This window comes from Ambystoma mexicanum, chromosome 3p (assembly GCF_040938575.1).
Source record: "Ambystoma mexicanum isolate Mex_15411 chromosome 3p, UKY_AmexF1_1, whole genome shotgun sequence".
Classification (NCBI taxonomy): domain Eukaryota; kingdom Metazoa; phylum Chordata; class Amphibia; order Caudata; family Ambystomatidae; genus Ambystoma; species Ambystoma mexicanum.
The window spans coordinates 1,267,932,306-1,267,958,610 of NC_090925.1; the positions used below are offsets into that span (position 1 = coordinate 1,267,932,306).

The following is a 26,305-nucleotide window of genomic DNA, read 5'->3' on the forward strand; positions in this document are numbered from 1 at the left end:
TATCACAGACTTTGTTAATGCTTCCTTCCTGTCAAATGAAGTCCCTACCAGTATAAAATCAGCCTGGATCACACCACTCCTCAAAAACCTATCTCTTGATCCAACCATCCCTACAAACTGTCACTCCAATACCACGGCCCCCTTTCTACTCAAAATACTGGACCGTCTTGCCTGCTTGCAAGTTCAACGCATCCTAGAACAGAACCACCTACTAGAAACTAGACAATCTGACTTCTGCCTAAAACACAGCACTGAAACAGCCCTTCTCGACCTGAAAATCTAAATGGATAACATCCATGAATCTGGTAACCTAGCCATCCTCCTCCTCCTACTAGATCTCTCTGCAGCGTTCAACCTGGTAGACCATGATACCCTCTGGCAACACCTCAGCCTGCACTTCCACTTCTCTCTCCTGAGGCCACAACCTGGATCAAATCATTCCTTGATGAACGCAAATTAAGAGTGTTCATTGTTGATGCAGCTGCCAACCCCATATCGGTCCCTCTTGGAGTCTCTCTAGCAGAGGCGTTGCTACGGTGGATTAGGGGGCATAGCCCCGGGTCTTTTGGTTGTAGCCCCAGGTAGAAGCTTAGGGTCTACAACGAAAAGGATAGCTAGCCCCGAGTCCCAACAGTCCTGACATTAGAATAGCCCCAGATATTTTCCAGACCTATCAACATCCCTGTCCTCAAGGGTCTTGCCTCTCGCCCACACTCTACCACACATAAGCTGCTATTTGACCTCCTAGACACCCTGGTTATCATCTACACCAACTTTACAGATGACACCCAAATACTCATCCCTATCACAGCCGACCACACATATCTCTACTACTATTAATAGAGTATATAGCACTATACAAAATTGGATGGCCTCCCGCAACCTCTGCCTAAATGACGAAAAACAGAGCTTCTCATTGTGGGCTCCCCCTACCGGCTCAAAAGTCTTGACACATCCTTCTCCTCCTTCTGCATTGATGGCTCTAACATTTCAGTCCTGAAGCATGTCAAAACTTTGGGTGTCCACTTGGAAGCAGAGCTGGCCATGACCACACGTCTAGGCTCCTCTCTGAGCAGGCAATTCCTTTCCACAAGTAATTGGCTCATACTTGCAAGAGCACTCATCATCAGTAAATTGGACTATTGCAGTTTCCTGCTTATGGGTACATCAGCCTTTGACCTGGCCAAACTCCAACTTCTGCAGAACAAAGCCTTGCGTGCAGCATTAGGCTTACGAAGATCGGACCACATTTCAGCAACCAGGCGTGAGGCCCACTCGTTACCCATCAAAGCCGCATTGACTTTAAAACTCTGACTATTGCCCACCGCTGCATCTACAAAGAGGTCCTCCTCTACCTCAACAGTGTTGCCCTGAACTCTCTGTGCGTTCTTTAAGATCCGGCACCAGCATCTTACTACTCACCCCTTGTTTCAAGAATAAGAGAGCAGGAGGAGTCTGTTTATGTATCACTGCACCATCTCTCTGGAACTCCCTGCTGGCTCATATTAGAAATGAACACTTCTACTGTACTTTGAAAAAGTTTGTAAAAACCAGGTTATTCGACAAATATGACTAATGCACTGAACTAATGTACCTGCTTGCTTGTAACTCTGTACCAAATGCTGTGATACCTCAGAGTCTTGGCGTTAAATAAATGTAATTAATAAATAAATAAAAATAAATTGTTAGGCAGGCGTCTGGCCCACCATGGCACTTCTGTGGTAATGCCACAACATCAAATGGTTCCTCAAATTCCGTCTTGATAACGGCTTCGCAGGCCTCTGGCGTCTGTGCTTGGCGTACTCGGCTTCTCGCAGTTCCACAGATTCCGCGGTCCAACTCTGCTCTGCCTCTCCGCGATGTTCTGACATCAGTGGGGTTCCCCTGCGTACCATTCTCTCTCCTCCCTTCTGGTCTACTCGTCCCACTTTCATCCTAGTTTCTTTTTAAAGGGGTATTCCCTTTTCATTCAGACAGCCTGCTGGATTCAACATTGCCTGCAGCCAAACAGAAAGAGGAGACAATGATTTTAATGGAAGGCAGTCCCATATACGCAGGTAAGTGTCCTGCATAGGGAGTTCCCTTTGGGAATGGGAGTCCTTGTTCCCTAAGGGGGGGTCACTCCCAGTGAGGTTCCACTTGCTCAGACCTATAGGGAGGGTCTTGGGGGGCGGGCCCACATACCTAGCCTCAAAGGGGGTGGCTCCCTCTTGGGGGTAAGGGACCAATGCTCCCAATTCATCACAGTGCTTCTTGGCTAAGTGGCAAATGACCCAACATGAGACTAGTAAAGTTCTTCAGTGAGTGCAGTTTCTTGTTATGCACATTTAAAATTGCTTTGTTAAAGTACCTAGGACTCCCAGCCTGACAATGGTGACTATTCATCAGCATGTTACTATATAAATCATACTAATGCTGGACAACTGATCATAAAGTTAAAGATGAGTAACTTTTTTCTTACTGCAGTTTACAAATAATCAATAACAAGCTTCGCTCCTTTTGTGAATTTAGTTGTTAGTAACAGTCTCCAGCGTTTAATGATTTCTTTTCACTTTGTTTTAATTTTCAGCACTTTTAGAAGTGTTGTGTATGGAGTTCTTCCCCAAATTATTGGAATCATTACATGAGTGTTGAAGATTCTGATTGTCTGAATAATTGTACAGTCTTAGCACAAGTTGGTAATAGAAATAATTGAACAGCAACTACACATTCCTGGTCACTAGTGCGACATGGAGCCTTGCATGTTTCCACTTAAAGCAGTGCTGAAAAATATGAAACGGGTGTATCACAGGTTACTCAGTGCATCACTAGCAAACATCCCAAAATGGTGGGGAGCAGGGAGATTCTTACTGCATGGTTTTGAAAACTGATCAACTGAAAGAAACACCCACAAAGGATCTTTGTTTAAGTGAAAAACATAGGTTATCTATGGATGGGCAATAAGTGTGACAACTGCTTTTCTGTCTTTTAATCTGCCTTGTCAACTCTCTTCACATTTTCCCCAATTCAGGGGTCTTTCTCGACCTAATGCATCTGAAAAAAGCGGGTGGCTTTGACATCTCCCTCTTCTACCGGGACATCATCAGCATGGAGGAGGATGGGCAGGACCTTGGAGTGCAGTTCGAAGCCTCAGACAGACTGGATGACCTGCTGAAGAAAGTCCGGGCAAAAGAGACTCGGAAGAGGGCTCTCAGCAGGTAGGGGTCAGGTAATTGGCTCTCAAGGGAACTGCATGAATGTAGGCAGAGGGACCATCACCTTTAAACCTGAAGGCTTTTTGCCACCTCCCAAATGAGAGCCTGCCATTGTCTTGCATCATGGCCAGGTTTGTGGCACTGTGTAGCATCGTTTGCTTGCCTTGAGCTGTATCTCTTGCTCAGCTTTCACTTAATGAGGAATTTCATTGGTTGAGGGAAACTATTGGCAATATCAAAACGGAGACCTCCAGCAGAGTTCTATGACCCTAGAGCAAGGGACCTTGGATAATCCACAGGTAGGGCATGGATGTTGTCAACTGAGAATACATTTATTGGAACCTTTTACACCAATGGCATAATTTCCGGTCATATAAACAAAACTGCTCTGTGGTGTGTAGTTGTGCATGGGCAGGCACAGTGTTGCATTTGTGCCTCTGTCTTGCTGAAATGAGGTACTTTCTTCTTCTTCCACTTTGTTCTGTAATCTGGATTCTTATTGAATCATTAATGGCTACACCGGTCCTCCTCTGCGCCCCCCACCCCCAAGTATTTGCCAGGCTGTCCTGAGGTTCTCTGTACAGCATGTGGCCATTCCATCCTCGACTGTTCACAAAAGAAGCCTGGAGCTGTTTGAATGACGCTGGAGACATGGTTATAAAAAAGCTTCCTCTTTATTTATAAGCCTTGTAAGTTTGATTTGTGTTAATGGTTACAAGAAGATCAGTAGAATCGTCATGCGCACCCAAGCACTGGACTGTAACACAGCCACCAGCATCTTCCATGCTGGAATCCACATTCAAAGGCCGGACCTCAACATTCTACCACATGGCCCCCACACTGTCAGTTACTAGGCACCAGTTACAAGCATGCAGGGAAAGGGTAAAGTCTAATCAAATCATACTACTGCTCCCTTTTTTCTACAGCATGGCTGATGAGCAGTCTATTCCCTTTGGTGGGAGACGAAGAATGGACTTTACTGTTTATATGACAGGATAGCAGCTACAGCCAGTGGTATATGTAACCCCAAGATAACATGGTTTAATCACTGTCCTCCTTCACTCGCTTTCTTTTCTGGAAACGCAGACACTGGGATTGCTAAGGGAGAGTTTGCCTGACCTGATCCATTTGTGTCTACTTCACAGAAGTCCAAGAAAGCTCACTATGTCCCCATTGATTTGAGGTTAACTTGCTAGCACTAGTTTATGAGGTCCCCAAACCCAGGAATTTACTAGGAGAATTATAGTCTTCCTCTGTTCAGAGTAAAAATCAGCAGGTGCTTTCCTAGATAAATGCAACAGATTAAGCATACAGTGATGGGCTTTGTTTTACAGAAATATGTTTTTTTAAAGAAAAAAATTATTCTATATTTCTTAAAGGTGAGATCTTTATTTTTCCATTTGTAAAGCGCTCTAAACCCGTGGGCATCAAGGTGCTGGTTTCAAGGTAGAGTACAGGACAGGAATTAGACAGTTAAAAGCAGGTGTGGGTGGTGAAAATTAGCAAGGGCAGGTCCCCTAGGCGAAGAGCAATGTCTTGAGATGTTTATGGAAGGTCCAGTATGATTGCTCAGATCTCAATGTCAGTGGTAGGGAGTTCCAGTGCTTTGCAGAAACGGCGGGTAAGCTCGCCTGGCCTGCTCTAGCTAGTCTGAATATGGGTTTGATGAGACAATTGGCGTATGCAGAGTGAGTTGGTCTTGATGATTGTCTTTTTGGAATTTTTGTGAGAGGTGGGGGGGCAGAGTGCGTAAGGCATTTGTGCGTGATAGACAGAGTTTTGAAGGTGATGCACTCGCATATTTGGAGCGAGTGAACAGCTGATATGTGCTCTCGCCTCTGAATATTTAGGGCGGCTCGAAGTGTGTTGTTCAGAATGACTTGAAGTTTGTTGATGTTACCCGTTGAGGTGCCTGCAAATAAAGCATTGCAATAGTCTAGTCTGGAGCCAATAACCGCTCTGGCGATGGTGAGGCAGCTGTTGGTGGATAGGAAGGGTCTTCTACCATTGATGAGTTTGGTGCTATGGGCAACTGAGGATGCAATAGCATTGACTTGTCGTGTTAATGCAAGGATGGCATCTAGCTGTACGCCGAGGATCTTCACTGCAGGGAAGACGAGTATCGTGATGCCATCAATAGTGAAGGCACGGTAAGATTGGTTTAGATTATTCGGCAGGGCTTGAGATCCAACAAGAAGAATTTGCATTTTTTTCATTGTTGAGACAGAGTAAATGAGATGCCATCCTGGACTGGACAGTCTGGTACACAGTGTGAAGAGTGGCAGAGTCGGTGGTGTAGTCTCCAATGAGAGGGAGGAGAATTTGGGTATCTGGATAGTTGGGGTAGTAGATACCCAGGGCAGCCAGGTGGTTGAATAAAGGTTTAGTGAACATGTTATGGAGAGTTGGGGTATGCCGCATGTTACTCAGGATGAGGGTGAGGGGTTCGGGGGCAGATGCATTTTCCGCAAAGACTCTCGTGGTTCTGTCGGCCAAGACGTGATCCAGCTAGTTGCTTTAGGTGAGAAGTTGGCCGTAGACATGAGGTGCTGACCGAGGATTTTGTGGTCTACCATGTTGAATGCTGTCGAGAGGTATAGAAGTAATAGGCGTGCTGGCTTGCCTGCATCTTTGAGCTTGTCAAGTTGTTTTTTTAGATCCAGAAGAGCTAATTCCGTGCCATGGCCAGGGTGGAAGCTCGATTGACGAATTCCGAGGATACTGTTGGCCTCAAGGTATTGCTGCGTCTGGAGATATGCTGAAGATGTGCTGCATTATCCAGGATCTTTAAGAGGAAAGGGACAGTGGTGATGGGGTGGTAATTTGTTGGAATGGAGGGTTCCAGGGTGGGCATTTTCAGAAGAGGGAAGACCCAGGCTTCCTTCAGACTGGTGAGAACCGAGCAGGCAGTAAAGGAGGTGTTAATGATAATGCAGTTAGAGCATCGGTGCAGTCCTTGATGACTGATGCAGGACACACATCTCCTTTGAGATGGTTTGAGGCCTTTCAAGATGCGGGTGACATCAGCTTCAGATACCGGGCTAAAGCAAAATGATGGTTGGTCTCGAAGAGTGACTGAGTGAGGGATGTTGAGGGTAAATTGTGCGTTGACACTGATGGCATCTTGTTTAAGTTGGATTTTCTTCTGGAGTGTGGAGATCTTGTCCAGGAGAATGTTTTGGATGTTAGTGCACCAGGTAGCACTTTGGTGATGTTGGATAGTGAATAGCTCACAAGTGTTGGATTTTGCATTGGAGATTCTTGTGTTGTAGGTAGTAGATTTTGCCTGTAGTATAACCTCTTTATATTCCTTCACTATGGTGGAGAAGTGGGATTTGTTGGAGTCGGAAGGAGTTTTCCTCCTTTTAGTCTCGGCCTCACGTTTCTTGGAGCGGAGGGCATGGATGTCTGGAGTAAACCACAAATTTAGGTGCGTGGTATCTTTTGACTTGCATTGGACATGGGGGGGAGGGGGGCGATAGTGTTGACTGAGTGAGTGTTGGTTTTATTGAATATGTCAACTAGGCAGGGTGGATTGGAATGTGGGTGCTGTTAATTGAAGCTCTCCCAGCAGTGGCAAAATATGGTCTTTAGTTAAATTGTGAGAACTGCAGGCTAGCGTAGTGGGCAGGGGTGGGGCGCTGTGTGTGGTGGGAATGATAATAGGAATGGCTAATGAGATGACATGGTGGTCGGTCCAGGGGCAGTGCAGGTTAGAGATGATAGAGACATGGCAATAGAGGTCTGCTAGCCAGTCTAAAATGCGGCCTTTGGTATGACTGGGTATCACTATACGTTGTTTCAATCCTATGGCCTTATTGGAGCCAGCTAGGGACGAAGTGTTAGTGTCTTCATCACTGAAACCTAGATGAATGTTGCCAATGAGTAAAATCTTAGACGTGGGCTTCATGTTGGTTGAGAGAACATGCACACAAGGTCTTCTTTGAACGATAGTAGTGGGCTGGATGGGCGATATGTAATGTGCATAGTGATGGTGGAGGTGTGGGAGAGGAATAGTTTGGTGGCGAGGAATTCTCCTTTAGATAGGGGGGAGGAGTACAGATTTGTCCGATTGGGCGAGTCTCCCTCGCAATCAGTGCTAGGCCACCACCTTGCCCCCGACTCTGGAGTCCTGTTTATGTTTGAGGAAGATGGTGTATCCTGGTGAGATAGCAATGGACAGAGCTGGACCAGAAGTGGTGTGTAGCCAAGTTTCTGAAATGGCTAGGATGTCCAGATTGTTAGGTGATGAGGTCTAGGATGTCCAGGAGTTGTGCTGGGATAGACCTGGCATTAACTAAGGTGCAATTCAGAGATGGGCTGGTGGGTTGGTCTGGCTGTTGTTGGCGGTGCTGGTCAGCGTGTGACTGATGGCGCAGTCCTGGGCGCCGTTCCGAAGTGGGGCAGGTGGGTTGCGTGGGCTGATGTGGGCCATGCTGGATGGCGTATGGCTGGAGGCGGAGATCAGTGGTCGGGCTAGCGAGACAGTCATGGAAGGAATTTGGTTGGAGGCGCAATTCATTTGTGGGCCAGGTGGGTTAAGCTAGTTGGTACTGGCAGAGGTGGTTAGCGTGTGGCTGGTGGTGCAGTCCTGGGTGCCATTCCGAAGTGGGGCAAGTTGGTTGGGTGGGCTGAAGTCGGCAATGCTGTATGATGTGTTGCTTGGGGCATAGCTCAGTGGAAGGGCTGGTGAGGCAGCATTAGATAGATTCTTGGAGACCAAGCTAGGTGAAGTGGTAGTGGTACGTGGGTGGTTATGTTGTCATTGTGGGTGCTTGTAGGGATAGTACAAGTCTGTATACAAGTTTCTAAACAGCAGTGTTGAGGGCCTGGACTAGGACGTATAAGGAGATGTAGTGCGTGCAGTCAATCGGGCCAGCCTTATGTGACCTAGGCTGGGAGAGTGGGTGATCATTGCTGTGGAAGGGCCAGGGATCACGTTGGAGGGGCAGAGGGTTGAGCGATGGGTGCTAGCAAAGGTTTTGTGGTGTGAGGAGACCACCGCAGAGGGAGAAAGGGAGTGGGTTGCTGTGTATGAAGAGGCATATTTTGTCACATACCTTAGATGCTGGTCGTGCGGGCATCCTTCCAGGGGCGGACAGGCCCAGAAAGGAATTTGGATCTGCGAGCTGGCAGATCAAAGCAAAGTCCTTTTCTGGACCCACAGGCCAATCGGGAGGCTTAGAGGAGGTGGCCAGGCACACAGCTGCACCGCAGTTTAGGGAAGCCAGTGTGGCTTCAGCAGGGGACCTGGCGGCCATGTTGGAGTGGGGCTGGCACCTGTAGGCTGGAGTCCTCTCCTGCACCCCGGCTTGGCATGGAACCAGCTCTTGCTGGCGGGAGCATCGGATGGAAGGCAGGGCAATGATGGTTCTAGGCCAAAGCCCAGACAGGCAACTGAGGTCTTAGAAGCAGGCCTTGTAATGTAATATTAATAAACTTTAAATAGCTCTCCTGTATGCCAGATATCGTACTGCTTTGAGCAGAAAACTATTTTAAATTCTATTCCATATATAAATAACAATAAACCTCCAAAGAGCACACTCGCGCTGCTTTTAAAACATTACAATTCCTCATTTATTATAGATCCTGAAAGTATGCACTGCAGTGACAGTTTATTTTTACAAATACAGAAAAAAGCAAGGCCGTACTTTCATTTATCTGTACGCCCTTTGTATGGAGTCTCTTCGGTGATGGCTGTGCTGTTTATGAATGTAACAAGGAAGGAGAACTATGACGATTGAGCAAGCTTTACTTTTGCATCAAGAGATTTTCATTAATGTTCAATAACTGAATATAATAACTAGCTGACCCCTAACCTACGGGAATAATGGGAGTTGAGGGGGTGGGGGGGGTAGTCCAGTGACTAGAAAAGCGAAACAAAGAAAGAATGTAGATACATTCACTCAGACACTCTTGTTTCCAAATCCTCCCATTATAGAGCTGCAGTTCTAAGGTGATGAGCCCAACTATGTTGTCTGGCCCCTCAATCTAGGCAAACAGCAAGCAGTGTATCTTGGTATCCAACTCTGTTGCTGTTCTAAATCACCCATTGTGTTTTGATTGAAGTGCTCCACTAGACCACTTGTCTTTGAGTATTAGAGGGAACATATGTTGTCACATTCAGTCCACTTAACTTACATGTGTGACCGCATGAAAATGGAACCCCATTCTGAAATTTCTTCCATGAGGATGCCAACTCAGGGGGGTGGAGGGGTTACCAACTGGAAAGTGTGACAGCTATGGCAGTAATGATCCACATATACGTCCATGAATTGCCAGACGATGTCTGGAGCAGCTTCTCTACTGTCTTTTTCTTCCCAAGATGTCCCACCAAGGGAACCTCATGAGCTAAGTGCAGCAGGAAGGTCCTCTGGCTCCATCAGCCTCCAGAGACACCCAACTCAGTCATTGGGCTTATTGTTCAGAAGCTCTCCTTCCCAGTAAACTATATATTGCACAGGGATTGTTCTTTGGCTAGTTCCTGTCTGGCCAGTTCCTAAAGAGTGGGACACTGTATTTTGTAGAAGTCTGTCTGATCGTGTCACCCATGTGCAAGTAATTAATGCAGCTCTGGCAGTTCTCTAGGTCAAATACTGGATTCTCTTTGTCTCAGGCTGTACATTCTCAAGAGCAGGAATGCCTGCAGACATTGGGCCTCATTACAAGTCAGCCGGTCCGGAAACAACGGTGGCAGTAAATCTGCTGCCACTGTTGTTTCCGGACCAGCTGATTCCGAGTCCTGCAGGCGGGAGACGTCACTCCTGCTAGGTCTGAACTGGTGGAAGTAACACCACCTGCCTGCAGGCAGACATGGAAACACTGGCGTTGTCATAGATGGAACCGGTGTTTCCATGGTCCCCATCCCCATGGAGTCCTATGCGACTCCATGGGAATGGGGCTTTACAGAATTCTGCCTCCAAAATTACCGGGTCACCAGGGTTGTAATGCCCCGGTGATTCCGGCAATCACGGAGGAGGAATGGAATTACCGGTCCGGCGGCAGCCTGCCGGGTTTATCCGGCACGGCTACCGCCGGACTCATAATGAGGCCCATTGTCTTCTCAGTGGCAGATGTGTCCAGATTCGTTTTCAGCCTCCCTGCGGTGGGCGCATACTCCTCACAAGGCTGTTGCTGCCTGGCCAGTGGCCTGCTCACTGTGGACGTAGCCCTTGAACTCCAGGAGCGTGAGGGGATTATGACAAGTTCTAAAAAGCAAACATCTGGCAGAAAGGCGATACTGATTGCTTACATTTAACAACTTGAAATAGTAACATATCTTCAGACTGACCAAAGTTTCCCTGTCCTTGCTAAGGCACTTTTCATTGGGAGTCTGGTCCTCATAGTAGATGACTACACCAGAAGACCTGGGCAAGTTAGACTTATTATGCCTGCCGCGCCTACTCCCGGCACTCCCAGAATAGACTGATATTAGTGTAACCGTGAATGTAACACAGTAGCAATGCAGTTCAGTGCCAGAAGTAGAAGTCAGGACCTCTGGTAATTATAGATACAATCAAGCGCACTATATAAAGCTAGAATGCATTTAGGACGGGTAATGATGATCATTAGGACCCATCACATTGAAAGGTAAATGAGGATACATTTGTAACAACAGTAGTAACAGTGTAGCCAGGCAGTTCCTATTACAACAAGGTGATGCAGTATTTTCAAAATCACAAGAAAATCAAGAGCATAGTCTAAATTTCTAGTCTTTGGGCATAAACTCCTGGGACCCAAAAGGAGTATAGGAAAGATGTCACTGTCCAGGTAGTTACCTGATTGAGTCACTTCCAGAGAAGTTTATGGGAAGTGTTCACAGTTACCCAATGAAGGCAGGACAGAAGGTTCCATGTGTTAATATCCTCGCAAGAATGTCGCCATGCAAGAATGACAGTTTTTTTGCAGCAATATTACCATATGGAACCTGCGGGGGACACCGGTGCAACCCCCATATTTTTTTTAAGGGAGCGGGGGACACCCCTGCTTCCATTTACCCCATAAATTATCCCCATAAATAATGTTGCCTATGCCGTTTCCCAGCAACTATATGTATGGTCACATTATTTATGGGGTTAATATTACCTGATGATGGACAAAGTCAGTTGCAGATCTGCTGAAGTGGAAATGGCCAGGTAAGTCCAGCTCTCTCCACAGATGCAGAGATAACAGCAATAACTCCAGTGGACAGCGCAAAAGAGAGATCCAGTTGGATCTCACAGGGGGAGATCCAGCAACCCCAGAACAAAGTTCAACCTGGCTTAATGTAAGTCAATGGGGAATTGCAGTTTGAAGGTACCTGCAGTGAACTCTGCACCCATAAACCACCAGGGCTCCTGAAGGTGAGTTTAAGGAATAACCTTTTCCCCCAACCAGCGCCCGGAAATAAGTACTTACAGCTTTGGTTTCAGAAAATCACTATTTCGAGGGGATTGGGTCCTCCGACGTATTTCATATCTATGACATGTAATCACCACAGCTGTGCTGCTTTGGAAACTTTTTTCTGTGTCCTGCGTCGATGCGCCGTCGTCGAGGACCTCCTCCGACGTCATCTGATGTGATAAGTAGGACGCACGACGCCCGTAGCCTCAGTTCCGTTTTTTCCGCGAACGTGTTGCTTCGTGAATCTCGGTTAACGCCTCGACTCTTTGGAGTTCTGTTCTTCTCGGTTCTTCGAACCTGTTCATTTTTGTGATAATCCTTTGTGTGAAGATGTCTTCTACTTCGTCTTGGACCCCGCGTCCGGGCTTCAAGAAGTGCGGGGAGTGTGGGTCCAAGATGTCGGTGACGGACTCGCACGACGCCTGCCTCTGGTGCCTCGGGGAGGCCCACGACACGGATGACTGTATCGACTGCCAGTCGCTCACGTCCAAAGCCTTACGCGAACGTAAGAAGAAGTTGTCGGTAGGTCGGGTGTCCAAGCCCCGGAAGTCGAGGTCTGCGGGGTTTCGACGGATGATTCGAGAGGTGACTCTCCGCGTCATCGTCGGAAGTCTCGTGGGTCTCCTTCTAGGAGTCGGTCTCGCCACTCCTCAGCCTCTTCGAGGCATTGTCGGAAGCGCCGACACCGGTCGTCTTCCAGGTCCTCTTCGGAGGACTCTGCCCGGCACGTCGCTTACCCCACCAGCCGTGCGACGCCGGAGGAATGGGCTTCCTTCGGGAAAAAAATGCTGGCGATTCTCGAGTCGTAGGGTACTAAGCCGTCCGCGCCCCCGAGTGGGGTCGGTCGTGAGAGGTCGAAAGACACCGCTCGCAAGAGTGGTCGGCACGAGTCACGGGAGAGGTCCCACTCGGACAAGGAGACTCGTTCTCGACGTACCCGTTCCAGGTCCCGGTCCTCGACGCTTTCGAGACCGTGTGCACCTGTGAGGTCTTCGAGGAAGACATCGACGTCTGAGGCGTCGAGGGCATCGACAGGCTTTCTCGAGGCTCCGGCTCCGAGGAAGTCGTCGAAGCCGTCGACGCTCAGGTCGTCGAAGGACACGCTCGGGGCTCCAGCTTCGAGGGCTGTGTCGACGCCGCCGATGCTGGCGGCGGTGCATCTGACATTGACGCCGATTTCGTCGACGCCGATCCTCTCGGCGCCGATGCCTGTTCTCTCGACGCCTTTCGTGTCGGAGGTACCCCGTGGCATGGGGGAACCCCCTAGGAAGGCTCTGGTTAAGAGCAAGCACTCTCGGGTGCCTTCTTTTCGCCACCTGGAATATATTTCAGAGGCGGATGAGGATTCTGATGGCCTGGTTCCTAGTCAGGTTCCAGATTAAATTGTCTCGGGCCATAGTCAGTTTGACGATTTGAGGCAGTCACTGCATGATGCCAGTGGACTGGACACCTCTCCGGAAGTGGAGTTTTGTAGGCCTGAGCCTGGCTCTCATGCCGATTCCTCGTACCGGCGCCTTATGGCTAGGGTTTCTGAGTACTTGGGATGGTCTGCTCCCCCAGGGGAGTTTGTGCAGGATGATCTAACAGACATCCTTGATGTTGGTCCCCCAAATGACCCGGTATTGCCGTTCCATTTGGCTTTACAGAGAAGGGTGGCGGCGGCTTGGACTGCTCTGGAGAGTCTCCCGGCGGTGGGCAGGTCCTTGTCGCGAAAATACCGTCCAGCCAGTAGCGACCCCTGCTACTTGACCAGGCACCCCACTCCGGAGAGTTTGGTGGTGCAGGCGGCCACGGCCCCCGGCAAAGCAGGCGTCGTACCCTACCATCCCTCCTGATAGGGACGACAAACGTTTTGATGGCTAGGCAAAGAAAGTGTTTTCTTCTGGTGGTATGGCGCTTCAGGCGGCCAACTCCATTTGTGCCTTGTCTCGTTTCACACACACTCTGTGGAACTGTGTTGCGTTAGCGGCTGAACATATTCCTGAAGGGGACGAACGGGATGGTTTCCTTGCTATGGTCCTGGATGGTAAGGATGCCATGTGTGAGCCTGTTCAGACGGGTTTGGACTTAGCTGAATGCGTCAGTAGGTCCATGGTGGCGAGCACCGTGATACGCAGGTTTGCGTGGTTGAGGAAGTCGGGGTTTGCTCCTGATGTGCAGTTCCGGCTCCTCAACATGCCCTTTGAGGGTGAACACCTTTTTGGCAGCAAGGCTGACGAGAGCCTTGAGAGGTTGCAGACCTCAAAAGCTGCAGCGAAGTCGTTGGGCGCTGCAGTTCGCCAACCTCCACCTTTTCGTCCTAGGGGACAGCAGTGGAGGGGTGGTTCCTTTCGCTATTACTCGTCCTTCAGTAAAGCGAGAGGAGCTGGCAGTCAGAGGCCAACGCAGGGGTACCAGAGGTGGACGACAGGGTACCCGTGGTGCCAAGGCCGCTCGGGCAGTTGCCTCTTTGCCCTCAGGTAACGCCGCAGCCGCTCCCACTCAGTCATGAGGCCATGTCCCATGGTTCGCCGGTTGGGGGAAGGCTGGCTCAGCATCTTGTAGAGTGGCAAGCCATTACTTCAGATGTGTGGGTTCTGGAGATCATAACCCACGGCTACTGTCTTCCCTTTCGGCACAGGCCTCGCGACAATCCACCGGGGAACCTCTCTTTGCAGAGTCCGGATCCGCTCCTTGCGCAGGAAATTCAAGCCCTGCTGGAGAAAGGCGCCATAGAACTGGTGCCTGTAGCGGAGAGGAACAAGGGATGGTATTCCCCTTATTTTTTGATTTCGAAGAAAGACGGGGGATTGAGACCCATCATGGACTTGCGCGGTTTGAACAAACTCCTCAGGAAGGACAAGTTCAAGATGGTTACTCTCAAGTCATCCAGGCCCTTCAGCTTCAGGACTGGTTGGTGTCACTCGACCTCAAGGATACTTACTTCCATGTGCCGATCCATCCCAAGCACAAGAAGTACCTGAGGTTCGGGGTTGGCGACTCGCACTTTCAGTTTCGGGTCCTGCCGTTCGGATTGACCTCCGCCCCGAGGGTTTTCACCAAGCTCATGGTGGTGGTGGCAGCGCATCTCAGGCAAGGGGGGATTCACGTCTACCCCTACCTGGACGATTGGTTGATCAGGGAGAGCTCTCCCGAGCAAGTCCTGGATCATCTGTCCGTCACCTGCCACTCCCTTCACAGGCTGGGCTTCTCCCTCAATTTAAAGCAGTCCCATTTGACGCCAACACAGCGGCTCCAGTACATCGGAGCAGTGCTCGACACTTCCCTGGGGCAGTGTTTTCCTCCCCAGGTGAGGGCTCTTCACATTCAGCAGATGGTGCACAAGTTTCAACTTGCCCAGACGCTCCCGGCGTTCGAGTTCTTGAGGTTGCTCGGCCTCAGCATTCTTCTGGTGCCAGAGGCTCGCCTGCGGATGAGATCTTTGCAGTGGGCACTCAAGACGCAATGGTCGCAGTCCTCCGGCAGGATGTCTGACCCGGTTCAGGTGCCGCCCTCGGTCGCCCGGGACCTTCTGTGGTGGGCCGTCGAAGGCAACTTGATGAAGGGGGCTCCATTTTGGCTTCCCTGGCCGGAGGTGACGATCGTGGCGGATGCATCCCTCACGGGATGGGGAGCTCATGCCAACGGGCTGACAGTCAGCGGTCATTGGTCTCCGTCGGAGTCCAGACTCCATATCAATCTGTTGGAGCTGCGGGCCGTCAGGCTAGCCCTGAAGGCTTTTCTGCCGACTGTGCGAGGAAAGAGTGTCCTGATCCTGACGGACAACACAGTGGCCATGCACTACCTCAACAAAAAGGGGGGGGGGCAGGGTCACTTCTTCTGTGCAGGGAGGCGATGCAGCTCGAGTTCTGGGCCATCCAGCAGGAAGTTTCGATCTCGGCAGTTCATCTGGCCGGAGACGAAAACATGACGGCGGACGCTCTGAGCAGGCAGAGCGCGATCTCTCACGAGTGGGAGTTGGCTCAGGAGATTCTCCTGGAGATCTTCGCCCTTTGGGGGACCCCTCAAGTGGATCTCTTCGCCTCCAGTGTCAACCGGAAGTGCGAAAGGTTTTGCTCGCGGGAATTTCCTCCAAAAGGAGCCTTAGGAGACGCGTTCGTGGTGGAGTGGTCATTCCCGCTGCTGTACGCGTTTCCTCCAGTCCCCGTCATCCCGCAAGTGCTGCGGAGGTTACAGAAGTTCGGTTCCCGGATGATCCTCATTGCTCCGGCGTGGGCTCGGAGGACGTGGTACCCGGACCTTCTCGACTTGTCCATCTGCCCTCCACGTCGTCTTCCCTACCGAGACGATCTGCTCTCACGGGAGGGGGGTCAGGTTCTCCATCCAGAGGTCAGATCCCTCAACCTTCACGCTTGGCTTCTGAAAGGTTGAGGTATAAGGATTGGGACCTCCCTGAAGACGTGATGGAGGTGTTGCTTTCGGCCCAAAGGCCAGCAACAAAGTCTCTTTACCGTTGCCGTTGGCGTAAGTTCTGCGACTGGTGCAGAGTTCAGAATGTGGATCCTTTTGCATGTGACATCCCCATGGTTCTGTCCTTTTTACTTTCTTTGGCCCACAGGGGCTTGCAAGTGGGTACCATTAAAGGTTACTTGGCGGCGCTGTCCATCTTTAAGCGCTCGTCTGAAGAGTGCTCTTAGTTTAAAATCCCTTTAATTTCACAGTTTCTGAAAGGGCTCACTAATGTTTTCCCTCCGTCACCTTTCCTGGTGCCCGGTTGGGATTTAAACATTGTTCTTAAGTTTCTTATGGGTGCTCCGTTTGAGCCTTTACAATCTTGTCCTTTGAGGCTGTTAACTCTGAAAACTGTGTTTTTAGTTGCGGTTACTTCCGCTCGCAGAGTGAGTTAGTTACAGGCACTTTCAGTTAAGCCACCCTTCACTGTATTTCACAAGGACGGGGTTGTCCTTAGAGTTTGTCCTTCTTTTCTTCCGAAGGTAGTGACGGAATTTCGTTTGGCCCAGAAGGTTGTTCTTCCGGCATTCTATCCTCCTCCGCATCCTGGTAAGGAAGAGGAGAGGCTCCATAGGCTTGATCCTAGGAGAGCTTTAATCTTTTATGTTTCACGCATTTCCCGGGTCAGAGTGGACGATCAACTCTTTATTGGTTACGCTGGAAAGCGTTTGGGGCAAGCTGTGACGAAACAGACTTTGTCTCGCTGGATTATTTTGGCCATCTCGGAGTGTTACCGCTTGGCGGGTAAGGACCCACCGGCTAGCTTGCGGGCCCATTCTACCAGGGGTATGGCTGCATCTACTGCCCTGCAGAGGGGTGTTCCTGTTCGCAACATCTGTGATGCAGCCACCTGGGCTTCAGTCCATACATTTGTACGTCACTATCCCCTCGATTCCATCCGAGGACAGGATCTGGCCTTTGGCAAGGTGGTCCTTTACTCTGCTATTTGATTGGCTATTCTAAATTTTGATTCTAAATTATTTCCCTCCTCCTTGCTCTGGTACTGCTTTGGGAGTCTGTCATAGATATGGAATATGTCGGAGGACCCAATCCCCTCGAAGAACAAGTTACTTTCTTTCCTGGTAACGTTCTTTCGATGGGATGGTCAGACGACTTATTCCATATCGCTCCCGCCCTGCCTTCCCCGCTGCAGAATTTCTTTTGCGATTGCAGCTTACGTTCCGCAAGGCTTTGTGTCTGACTGGCAGTTGACTAGTGTCACACGTTCTGGGGGAAAAAACTACAACTGAGGCTACGGGCGTCGTGCGTCCTACTTATCACATTGGATGACGTCGGAGGAGGTCCTTGACGACGGCGCATCGACGCAGGACGCAGACGCCGAAAAAAGTTTCCGAAGCAGCACAGCTGTGGTGATTACATGTCATAGATCTGGAATACGTCGTCGGACCATCCCATCGAAAGAACGTTACCAGGTAAGAAAGTAACTTGTTCTACTAGTGGCTCCAGGAAGACTGAGAACCCCTCATCTTGACTGAGAAGAAGGCAGTACATCAGAAAAAATCTCCCAGGATGGAGATGACGAAGGAGGCAACCCAGTAGAGGATCAAGTGGATCCCAAAACCATTGCTGGCGGTGGCAGCTTCCAGCACCATGGCGGGATGCCATGGCGGTAAAGGACAGGAAGTGGCAGTAAAAAGTTCCAGACAACTGTCCCAAGAAATAAGAGGGAGCACCACCAGCAAGGAGCAATAGGATGGACGTCTAGCAACTGAAAATGAAAACCATAGCACAGAGGAGAGACCAGTCCCACCAATATGGTCAGACTGGGTCTCAACTTTTTCTACAATGGTTTTCGGGCTCCAAAGTCTTCCAGCAAGTATGTCTGACTCCTATTCTTCCAAAAATGTGCCAGAATTGCAGAAGGGATCCATGTTTCCCCTTATATTGCACACACTCGGGAGGGGCCGGGAGAGGGGTGTCCCAAGGTCTGCCCTCCAGTCACACAAATGGGCTATAAACAAAGGAAAGGAAGAGGCAGCCACCCAATCAGCCTGGCCCTTAAAATCTGCCAATCACTGAGGCCCACCATGTACAGGGCCATGGATCAGTTTAAACTGGGCAAATCAAATATGGACGCTGCAACTTGGGCTTACAAAGTGTCCACGTGTGTCAAAAGGTAATTTTTGTCTTGCATCATAGTTTCCCAAGACAAAGGAAGCTCAAGAAACAAAAGGGATGAACGTGGGGCTTAAAAAATACATTTGTGCCCCAATGGCTACCAACAGGGTACATTGGGCTACCAATGCAATGAACTGGCTTACACCACTCGTGAACCCAAAACTAAATTACATCTGCCACCAGCCTGCTCCCCAGAACAAATGTAGGGTGATATAATCACTATTGGGAAAACAATGGGTGCATACAAATAGGTATCCAAACGAAAAAGCAAAAAGTCTAGGAGCTGGAGGCCACCAGGGGGCGTGTTTGTGGCAGTAGTCTGATCTAATAGCTCCGTCCCCACTGGGCTTATAACAGTGAGAGCCCCTATTTCTGACCCCTCCTGGAGGGCCTGGCCGAGAGCGTTGGGGAACTGGAGAGGGGAGGCATGCCTGGTTGAGATTTCGGAGCCGGGACGCACTTGGAACATGAACTACAGCTGGATGGAATCTGCTCCAGTGTGATGCCTCGCCTGACACGTTATTGATTTCGGATGGCGCGGCTGCGACGGCCCAGCTGGGCCTTCTCTGCGTAGCCGGGACCTGTCCTTAAGGTACTTGTGGCCCTGGACCCAGAGGGCATCCCTGGGCAGCCCATGGTTGCAGTTGGCACAGTGTGACAGTAAACTGTGACAGGTGCTGCGGTCCACGGGGCTCTGGTCCATATATAACATTAGAGCACTGTGCACGCTCACAGAGCTGAGCTGGGGCTCCATTGTGGAGAGCGGTCCCGCGCTCAGCTGGTGCTTGTGGAGAGCAGTGGCAGACACTCCATAGCAGCAGCCTCCGAGGAGGCCTCGGGTCGCTCCTGGTGGTGGTGCACCAAGGCTCCTACAGCATCCCCCTGCTGGGGATCAAGGTGAGCCTGGGAGCAGCAAAGGTGAAGGGCACAAGAGGAGGCCTGGTGTGGCGCTGGACCCCCAGTGGGTGCTGGTTGCAGGGGTTGGGCTTTTCTGGAGGTCCATCCACATGGTTCTGGAAGTGAGCAGGAGGCCTGCCCCTGGTTATGTTCCCATGAGCCCGCCCGCCTGGGGAAAAGATTCCTGTGGGTGTCCTGTCCCGACTCCAGGGTGCTCTCAGCTCCAGGTGAGATTTCTGGAAGTGGACTGTACCTTGGGGTCTGGGGCGCTGAGGACCGTGCTGGTCCCTTCTGGGGCTTCTGGTCTGGTTGGCTAGTGGTGCTCCCATGAGTGACTATACGTCTGTGTGTTGGTGGTGAAGCAGCTGTGGGGTCCCATTTCTCCCCCGTCTCCCATTCTGATGGACTGGAAATCAGAGACAATGGCAGAGGAAGCTCTCGATCCAGTGTCCACCAAGAAGGATATAGCGGCCCTGCTCGACGAGATATTTGGCATTCGTGCTGACATTGGAATGCGCACAGACACTCTGGGCAAGCGAGTTGGCAAAATTGACGACAGATTGCAGACGTCCAGACCTCACTGAACTGGAAAGAAGGGAATCCGAGATAACACTTAGAATGTATGATTTTGAGAACCATGAAAGGCAGAACAACCTTTTTGAGGAGCCAGGAGAATGAGGGAGAAACAGAGAGAGATATTAAAAGGGTCATCCATTAGGTTGTTAAGCTTTTGTTTGGTGGAGACTCCACGTCCGAACCTACTATTGACAGAGCACATTGTGCGGCTGGGGAAGGCAGGGGTCCATGATCGGTGCTGGCCCATTTCCACTATTATGAGGAGAAGACTTGAATCCTAGATAAGGCAAGGAAAGAGGGAGCTGTGACTTTGGGAGACTCTAATGTTACTGTTTTCCAAGACCTGTCAGCCTTCACTTTGGCAAGGCGACGAATGTGTGGTCCCTTACCTGATGGCTCAACGAGAAGGGAGTCGGCTATGGCTGGGGGGGGGGTCCCCATTCTCCATCTCTTTTGAGTCGGACAGTCACAAATACAGATTGGTTACTAAGGATGGCATGCAGAGGGTCATTGGTGAGCTGATGGGTTCTTCGGGCGAACAGCTCCAGGAAGATGATGGTGCCCAGGCTGCTGGGTTCCAAAGTGTTAAGGGGAATAGGAAACGTAGAGTGCCTGGCTCCTGAAATGTTTTAAATGGAATAACCCCTAGAGGGGTGACTCTTGAAAGGTCCTAGCCTCTATGGTGATTTGTTCGGTTGATTGACTTTAAGTTGACAGTGCGAGGGGTAGTGTTTCACTGGTTAACCTGTTATGCAAGGAAGCAGAGTGAGTTCTGAGGAGGTAGGGGGTTGTGCACTATAGGTTTCCAATTGGGGTGGCGAGGTGAGGCTGTTTCTGGCTTCCCACTATCAGATGTGAAGTTGTCTTAGGGATGTTAGGTGCTTGCAGGTAAATGATACGGTTCTTTACAATGTCATGTGATCCACAGAGTTGGAATAAGAGGGAGGGCAAGAGGTGGACGCCCAATGTTCCTTTGCTCTTGGTCGTTAGTGTGGAGAACTGTGGCTCTTCGGCGCTGCAGCAATGAGGTGGTGGGGGGCGTGGTGGCTCTTCAGATGTTGAAGGTAATGTGTAAGGCCCGCTGGAACGGGCTTGCTCAGGTAGTTTGGTCCAAGGCCATTGATGGTAACATGGTGGGACTGGACGCCTGGGGTGTGGGCAGGAGGGTTGTAGTTGGGGAGGGAATGTCTGCAAAGATACTGCACTTTATTTGTTTGTGATGGGGTTTCATTTTTTGGGGAAGGCATTCTCTGTTGGGTTGAAGACAGATGCACAGGTGTGACCTGGACGGTACATTCAAAGCTAGCTACTGGTTGATATGAATATTGATCTGGTGGTGGGGATCTCTCAATGTCTGGGGGCTAAACTTCCCTTCAAAGCGGTTTCTCATACTCCGAGAATTCAAGAGAGCTAAGCTTGACCTGCTTCTTTTGCAGGAAACCCATTGGACTAGGGGTGGTGCCCAAGGGCTTAAGTCCAGGTGCATTGGGAGGTATTTCAGTCCTCGGCCCTCATCAAGAAGAGAGGGGTGGCCATAGTAGTGGCATCCTCTCTCGCGCAGGGTAACTTTGCGAGACCTGGCGGGGAAGTACATAGCGGTCAAGGGGCTGCTGAGGGGCACTCCGATCACTGTTTCGGTCTACGGACCCAACGAGGGCCAGATTATGTTCTGTGATAAGCTCAAGGAGGAACTCAAATTGTTTATTGAGGGACAGCTGATAATTGGGGGCAATTTCAACATGGTTCTAGACCCACAGAGAGATGGGAAGACGGCCAGGGGACAGGTGGTATCGCGTGCTGTGTGTTCACAATCCTAGAAATTCCATAGCATCAACGCCGAGCTGTGGGTTACAGGAACCCTTGCGCTGAAAGCAGATGAGGAACCCCCTTTACCTAGAGTCCACGACTTTCTCCAGAATCGTCATAGTTCTGATTGACACTGCTTTGAAGGGGTTTGTTAACTCTTACAGTGCCCCGGTCCTGTGGTCTGATTACAACCTGGTCCGGGTTGTATTGGGAGAGGGGAAGGCACGTAGGCCCCCAAGGAGGTGGATGTGCAATGATCTGCTGTTGAAGGATAACGTGGTAACTGAGACGCTTTGGTCCTATATTAAGGAATATTTTGAGTTTAATGATGGGGGGGATGCAAGTCACCGGTTTTTGTGGAAAGGGTTCAATGCCACAATTAGGGGCTCTGTTGATTGTATGGGTGCGCAGAAGAAGAGTGTGAGGCAAAGGGAAGCGGCAGACCCACGGTCTAATATAGCGAAACTCTGCCCAATGGGTACCAGTGTGTGTGGTCAGAACATGCAGCGGGCAGCACAGCTACGCCTTTACAAGTCACGGTTGAAGAATCTGCTGATCTACGATACCGAAAAGAAGTTAACCTTTTTGAAGGAGAAATATCATGAGAAGTAAGACGGGGCAGACCAAATTCTGGCATGGTGCTTACGGGAGGCCCGGAAATCTAAATTGGTCAATAAAATCGAGAGCCTGGAGGGAGAGGTTCTCTTTGATCCCGGGGCAATAGGGGAAGAGTTTCGGAAGTCCTTTGAGGCCCTGTATGCATCAGAGTTCTCGGGAGATTACGAGTTGGTGTCTCAGTTTCTTGGTTCTCTACAGATGCCGGGTTTATCTGATCTCACGGTAGATAACATGGAGGACCGGATTACCCCAGAAGAGGTGGCCCTCACGTCAGGGGATTAAAGTCAGGTACTACCCCGGGAGATGACTGATTCTCGGTCAAGTTTCAGAAAATGTTTGGATACCTTCTGGCCCCCCAAATAGCCAAGATTTTTTATAAGGTGTTAGAGTGCGAAGTTCTAGCAGATTCCACACGGAGTGCTATCATTGTGGTTATCCACAAGCCGTGAAGAGATCCGGGGGGAATGTTCCTCATATAGGCCTATATCGCTCCTTAATACGGATGTGAAGAAGTTAGCTAGACTCCTGGGACGAAGGCTTGCATGATACCTCCCAACACTGATACACAGGGACCAGGTTGATTTTATTCAGGGACGTCAGGGATTTGGTAACATTAGAAAGACTTTTGATTTGATGCATATGGCGCAAGGAGCGGATGCTGCAGTGCTTTCATTGGAATCAGAAAAGGCATTTGAGTGTGTCGAATTGCAGTATATGTTACAGGTCTTGGAGAAGTTTAGATGTGGGCCACACATGCAGCAATGGATTGCAGCACTCTATGGTTCCCCAACAGCCCGCGTGCTGGTCAATGGGATTCGGACTTCCTCTTTTCTATTGAACAGGGGGACGAGGCAGGGTTGTCCCCTCTCGCCCCTTCTCTATGCCATGTGCCTATAGCCCTTAGCGATTGCGATCCATATTTAGGGTATTCAGTGTGGAGGGACGGCATTTAATTTGTCCTTATTCGCTGATGATATTTTAGCGTATTTAGTAGATATTCACTCATCGGTACCCGAGTTTATATCCCCGATTATAACCTTTGGGCAGTTCTCAAGGCTCAAGATTAATGTATATAAATCTTGTACAATGCCAATCCGGCTGGAGGGTTCATGTTTGGAGGATAGGGCTAGGTTTAAAGGGATGACAGTTGAAAGGGTAGCACTTACGTACCTAGGAGTTCAGCTCCCTGGAGATCCGGCTACGCTGTTTACCTTGAACTATACCCCAATGCTTATGACGCGGAGGAAGGATTTGACGAGATGGGCTTCCTGGCTGATTTTGTGGTATGGGAGGATGATCTCTGTTAAATGGAATGTTCTTCCCCGTCTGCTCTATCTCTCTTTCGAGCTTGCCCACTGTGGTCCCGGAGGTTTATCTACAAGAGCTTGAGTCCCTGGTGGCCGCTTCGTTTAGGCAGAACAAAGTCCCCAGAATTAAACATTCAACGTTAACATTGCCTTCGGATTTGGGGGGGGGATTTGCTTTCCCTGACATTGAGATCTCCTATGTGGAGGCACAGCTGTGGGTTCTGGTGGAGCATATAAGAGATGATTTGGGCAACTACTGGACTTTTCTCAAAGGCGCTGCGGCACGCCCTAAAAAGGTTGGGGATTACCTGTGGTCTCCATTGAAGATGATTCCTCAGATATTGCGGTCTCCCTCTACTTTAGGGGTTCTATGTTTCTTTTGAGGGACTTCGAGACTAATGGGCACTTGTCCTTCTGGCCGTCCCTGCTTATGTCGGTATGGGGGCTGCCACTGGATCTAGCGAGGCAGGGCTTTGCCATTCTCAGGTCTGGTAGGATAATGGGTTGGAGAGGGCAGGCCAGTTGTTTTCAAAGAGGTCCTTCATAGGCAATGCCGCCTTGTCTTAGGTAGTGGGAAACGACTTGTTGTCCATCTTTGAATATCTCAGGTTAAGAGGCTTGCTCACAGACCGGAGTTGGGGGTCGAGGGGGCAGCTAAATTGTTTAGGGACCTGACCCAATTTGAGTCTATCCTGGCTTCGGGAGAGGGTCAGAGGGGAATTAGACAGGACTTCAAGCAACAATGGGAGAATTGGCTGGGGAGGGAAATCCCGGTGCAGACATGGTCCCAAGATATATAGGATTGCCTTCCATGGAAATTTGTTCAAGTCCACTGTAGGGCACAATGTTAAGGTCCTACATAGCTGGCATAGATACCCAGCCAGGCTCTCTAGAATGTTTCAGGGCTCCTCCCCGCTCTGCACCCGGGCATGTGTTGAGCGAGTCTCATGGCTTCATGTGCAGTGTGATTGCCCAGTTATCAGTTATCCGAGGCTATGGGAAGCAATGTTAAGAGCAGGTAGGATTGCGTTGGCGCAAAGGTGGAAGTCCTCAGGAGCCCGAAACAGCGCGATTTGGGAACAGAAACTCAGAGACATGTATATTATGGAGAAGCTAACGGCTAACGTTAATGACCACGTGGGAACGTTCCAGGAGGAGTGGGGTCCATTGATAAGTAAATGGACGTTGGGTTGAGCTGAGGGGAGGGTATTGCTTGTGGAAGGGGATAAGTGTGTGGCGTTGAGGTTATGGCCTTAGACCTGGAGGGAAGCGGAAAACTACCCATGGTATAATTATAGACCTAAATGTGTAGAGTTGATTCACACCGGGTAAATTTGCTACAAAAGTTTGCATTGTGTTCTATTAATTCGTGTCTGTTTTCCGGCTGTTTAGAGAAGCAAGCATTTCCTGAGTTTTTGCCGGGATTTGCAGGGGGGTGGGAGATGTATCAGTTGTTGTTGTGGTGGTTTTGAAGCTAATCATATATACTGTAACTGAAAATGTATTTGACAAAATGAAAATAAAAATTAAGTTTAAATAAATAAGTCTAGGAGTACCTAATCGGGCCCTAACAGTTAAGCTGACAGGACTAATGTCCAAAGTGTGCTCAAACATAATACAGTTATATAACTCATTATAATAGATTGCTATAGGTACAGTGTCTGTGTTTTCCAAAAGGTCCTGTTAGGTTGGATTATCAGACCCAGCTCTGTGGCAGTGTTCTGAGAGGCCAACCTAGGTGATGAGCAAGGACCTTTCACAGTAGGTTTTAGCAAAGATGCTCATGCTAGTGGTAGGCTAAGCAGTAAGGCAGACTTCAGATATCATGGGTTGGGTGTGTAAATAGAGTTAACAACACTGAGAGACTGGTATTGGAGTTCTATAAAAAAAAGTATGCAAATATACTATATATTAAGTAACAAATTATGGATAGTATTTATTACAGCACACACTTATTTACATATCCACACACATAGTAATTGCAAAGGAAGACTACACTACATTTATAGTTAAAGCAGCAACACACAATTCACAAAAGCAATACTATGCAAGAAACATAGGGGAGAAAAGTGGTTACAGCAAATATAATACACCCTGCCTCATAATTATAAGGTAGCCAACTAACTTGAGCAGTCCTTCCTGTCATGATCCAAGGATCACTGAAAAAGTCTGTCTCGAGACATAAATCCTACTGAATCCTGAATAAGTTCCTGCCAGAGACCATGAAGAGTCGTCTCTGCCCCAGGTAGATCCCAGGGTGTCAGGGAAACAAAATAAGGGAAGGTAAAGGCTGGAGTTCTTCACAGTATCCAGGTAACGAGAACAACCATTTGAACCCGGGGAAGGGCCATCAGCCAATCATGTGGCTGGAACAGTGGGCAAGAATATACATTTTACGCCCGCTCTTCCAGCCACTCGAATGTCTTCCTCGGGAGGCGCCATTCTTGGGGTGGCAACAGGGAGCTTCTCCATGTTGTCCCCCCACAAAACCAAATCCAGACTTCTTCCCCACCCTCCCTCCCCTTACTTATGCTCCGGTCTGGTGCACCTCCCGCTCCGGCTGCCATAGAAATTGAATTTTTCCTTGGGAGATCACTGGAGGATAAAAAAGAAAGCCACTTGCACCCCGGATGAACCCCAGGGTGCGAATGGCTTTCATGCCCCAGCGAGGGAGGGGTGGTGGACATGGCCAGTAATGGCCCACCGCCCTCGCAGAGGCCCTTGCTTCTTTCAGGCCTACCATGACTCGAGCTGGCGGGCCGTTACCGCCCAAATCCACCCCAACTGCAGGGGGATGAAAGCCATAATCCGTTTGCACCTGACCTATGTCAATCTTGACAAAAACATGTCAATACTATAGGTCTTACCCAGAAGAGAGGCAATATTGGCTTGGTTCCACTGACCCCTACTCCTATCTGTCCTCTCTCTCATTGA

The 26,305-nt window shown here is 49.6% G+C and overlaps 1 protein-coding gene across 3 annotated transcripts in view; it reads left to right on the forward strand.

The window, feature by feature from the left end:
- XRCC6 (X-ray repair cross complementing 6) overlaps positions 1–26,305 on the forward strand; it is a 473,622-nt gene that overhangs the window by 282,874 nt on the left and 164,443 nt on the right. For all 3 annotated transcript variants that reach the window (XM_069652767.1, XM_069652769.1, XM_069652768.1), the window contains one exon: positions 3,011–3,197. In XM_069652767.1, coding sequence (XP_069508868.1) covers positions 3,011–3,197 — 187 coding nt within the window. The remainder of the gene's footprint in view (positions 1–3,010; positions 3,198–26,305) is intronic.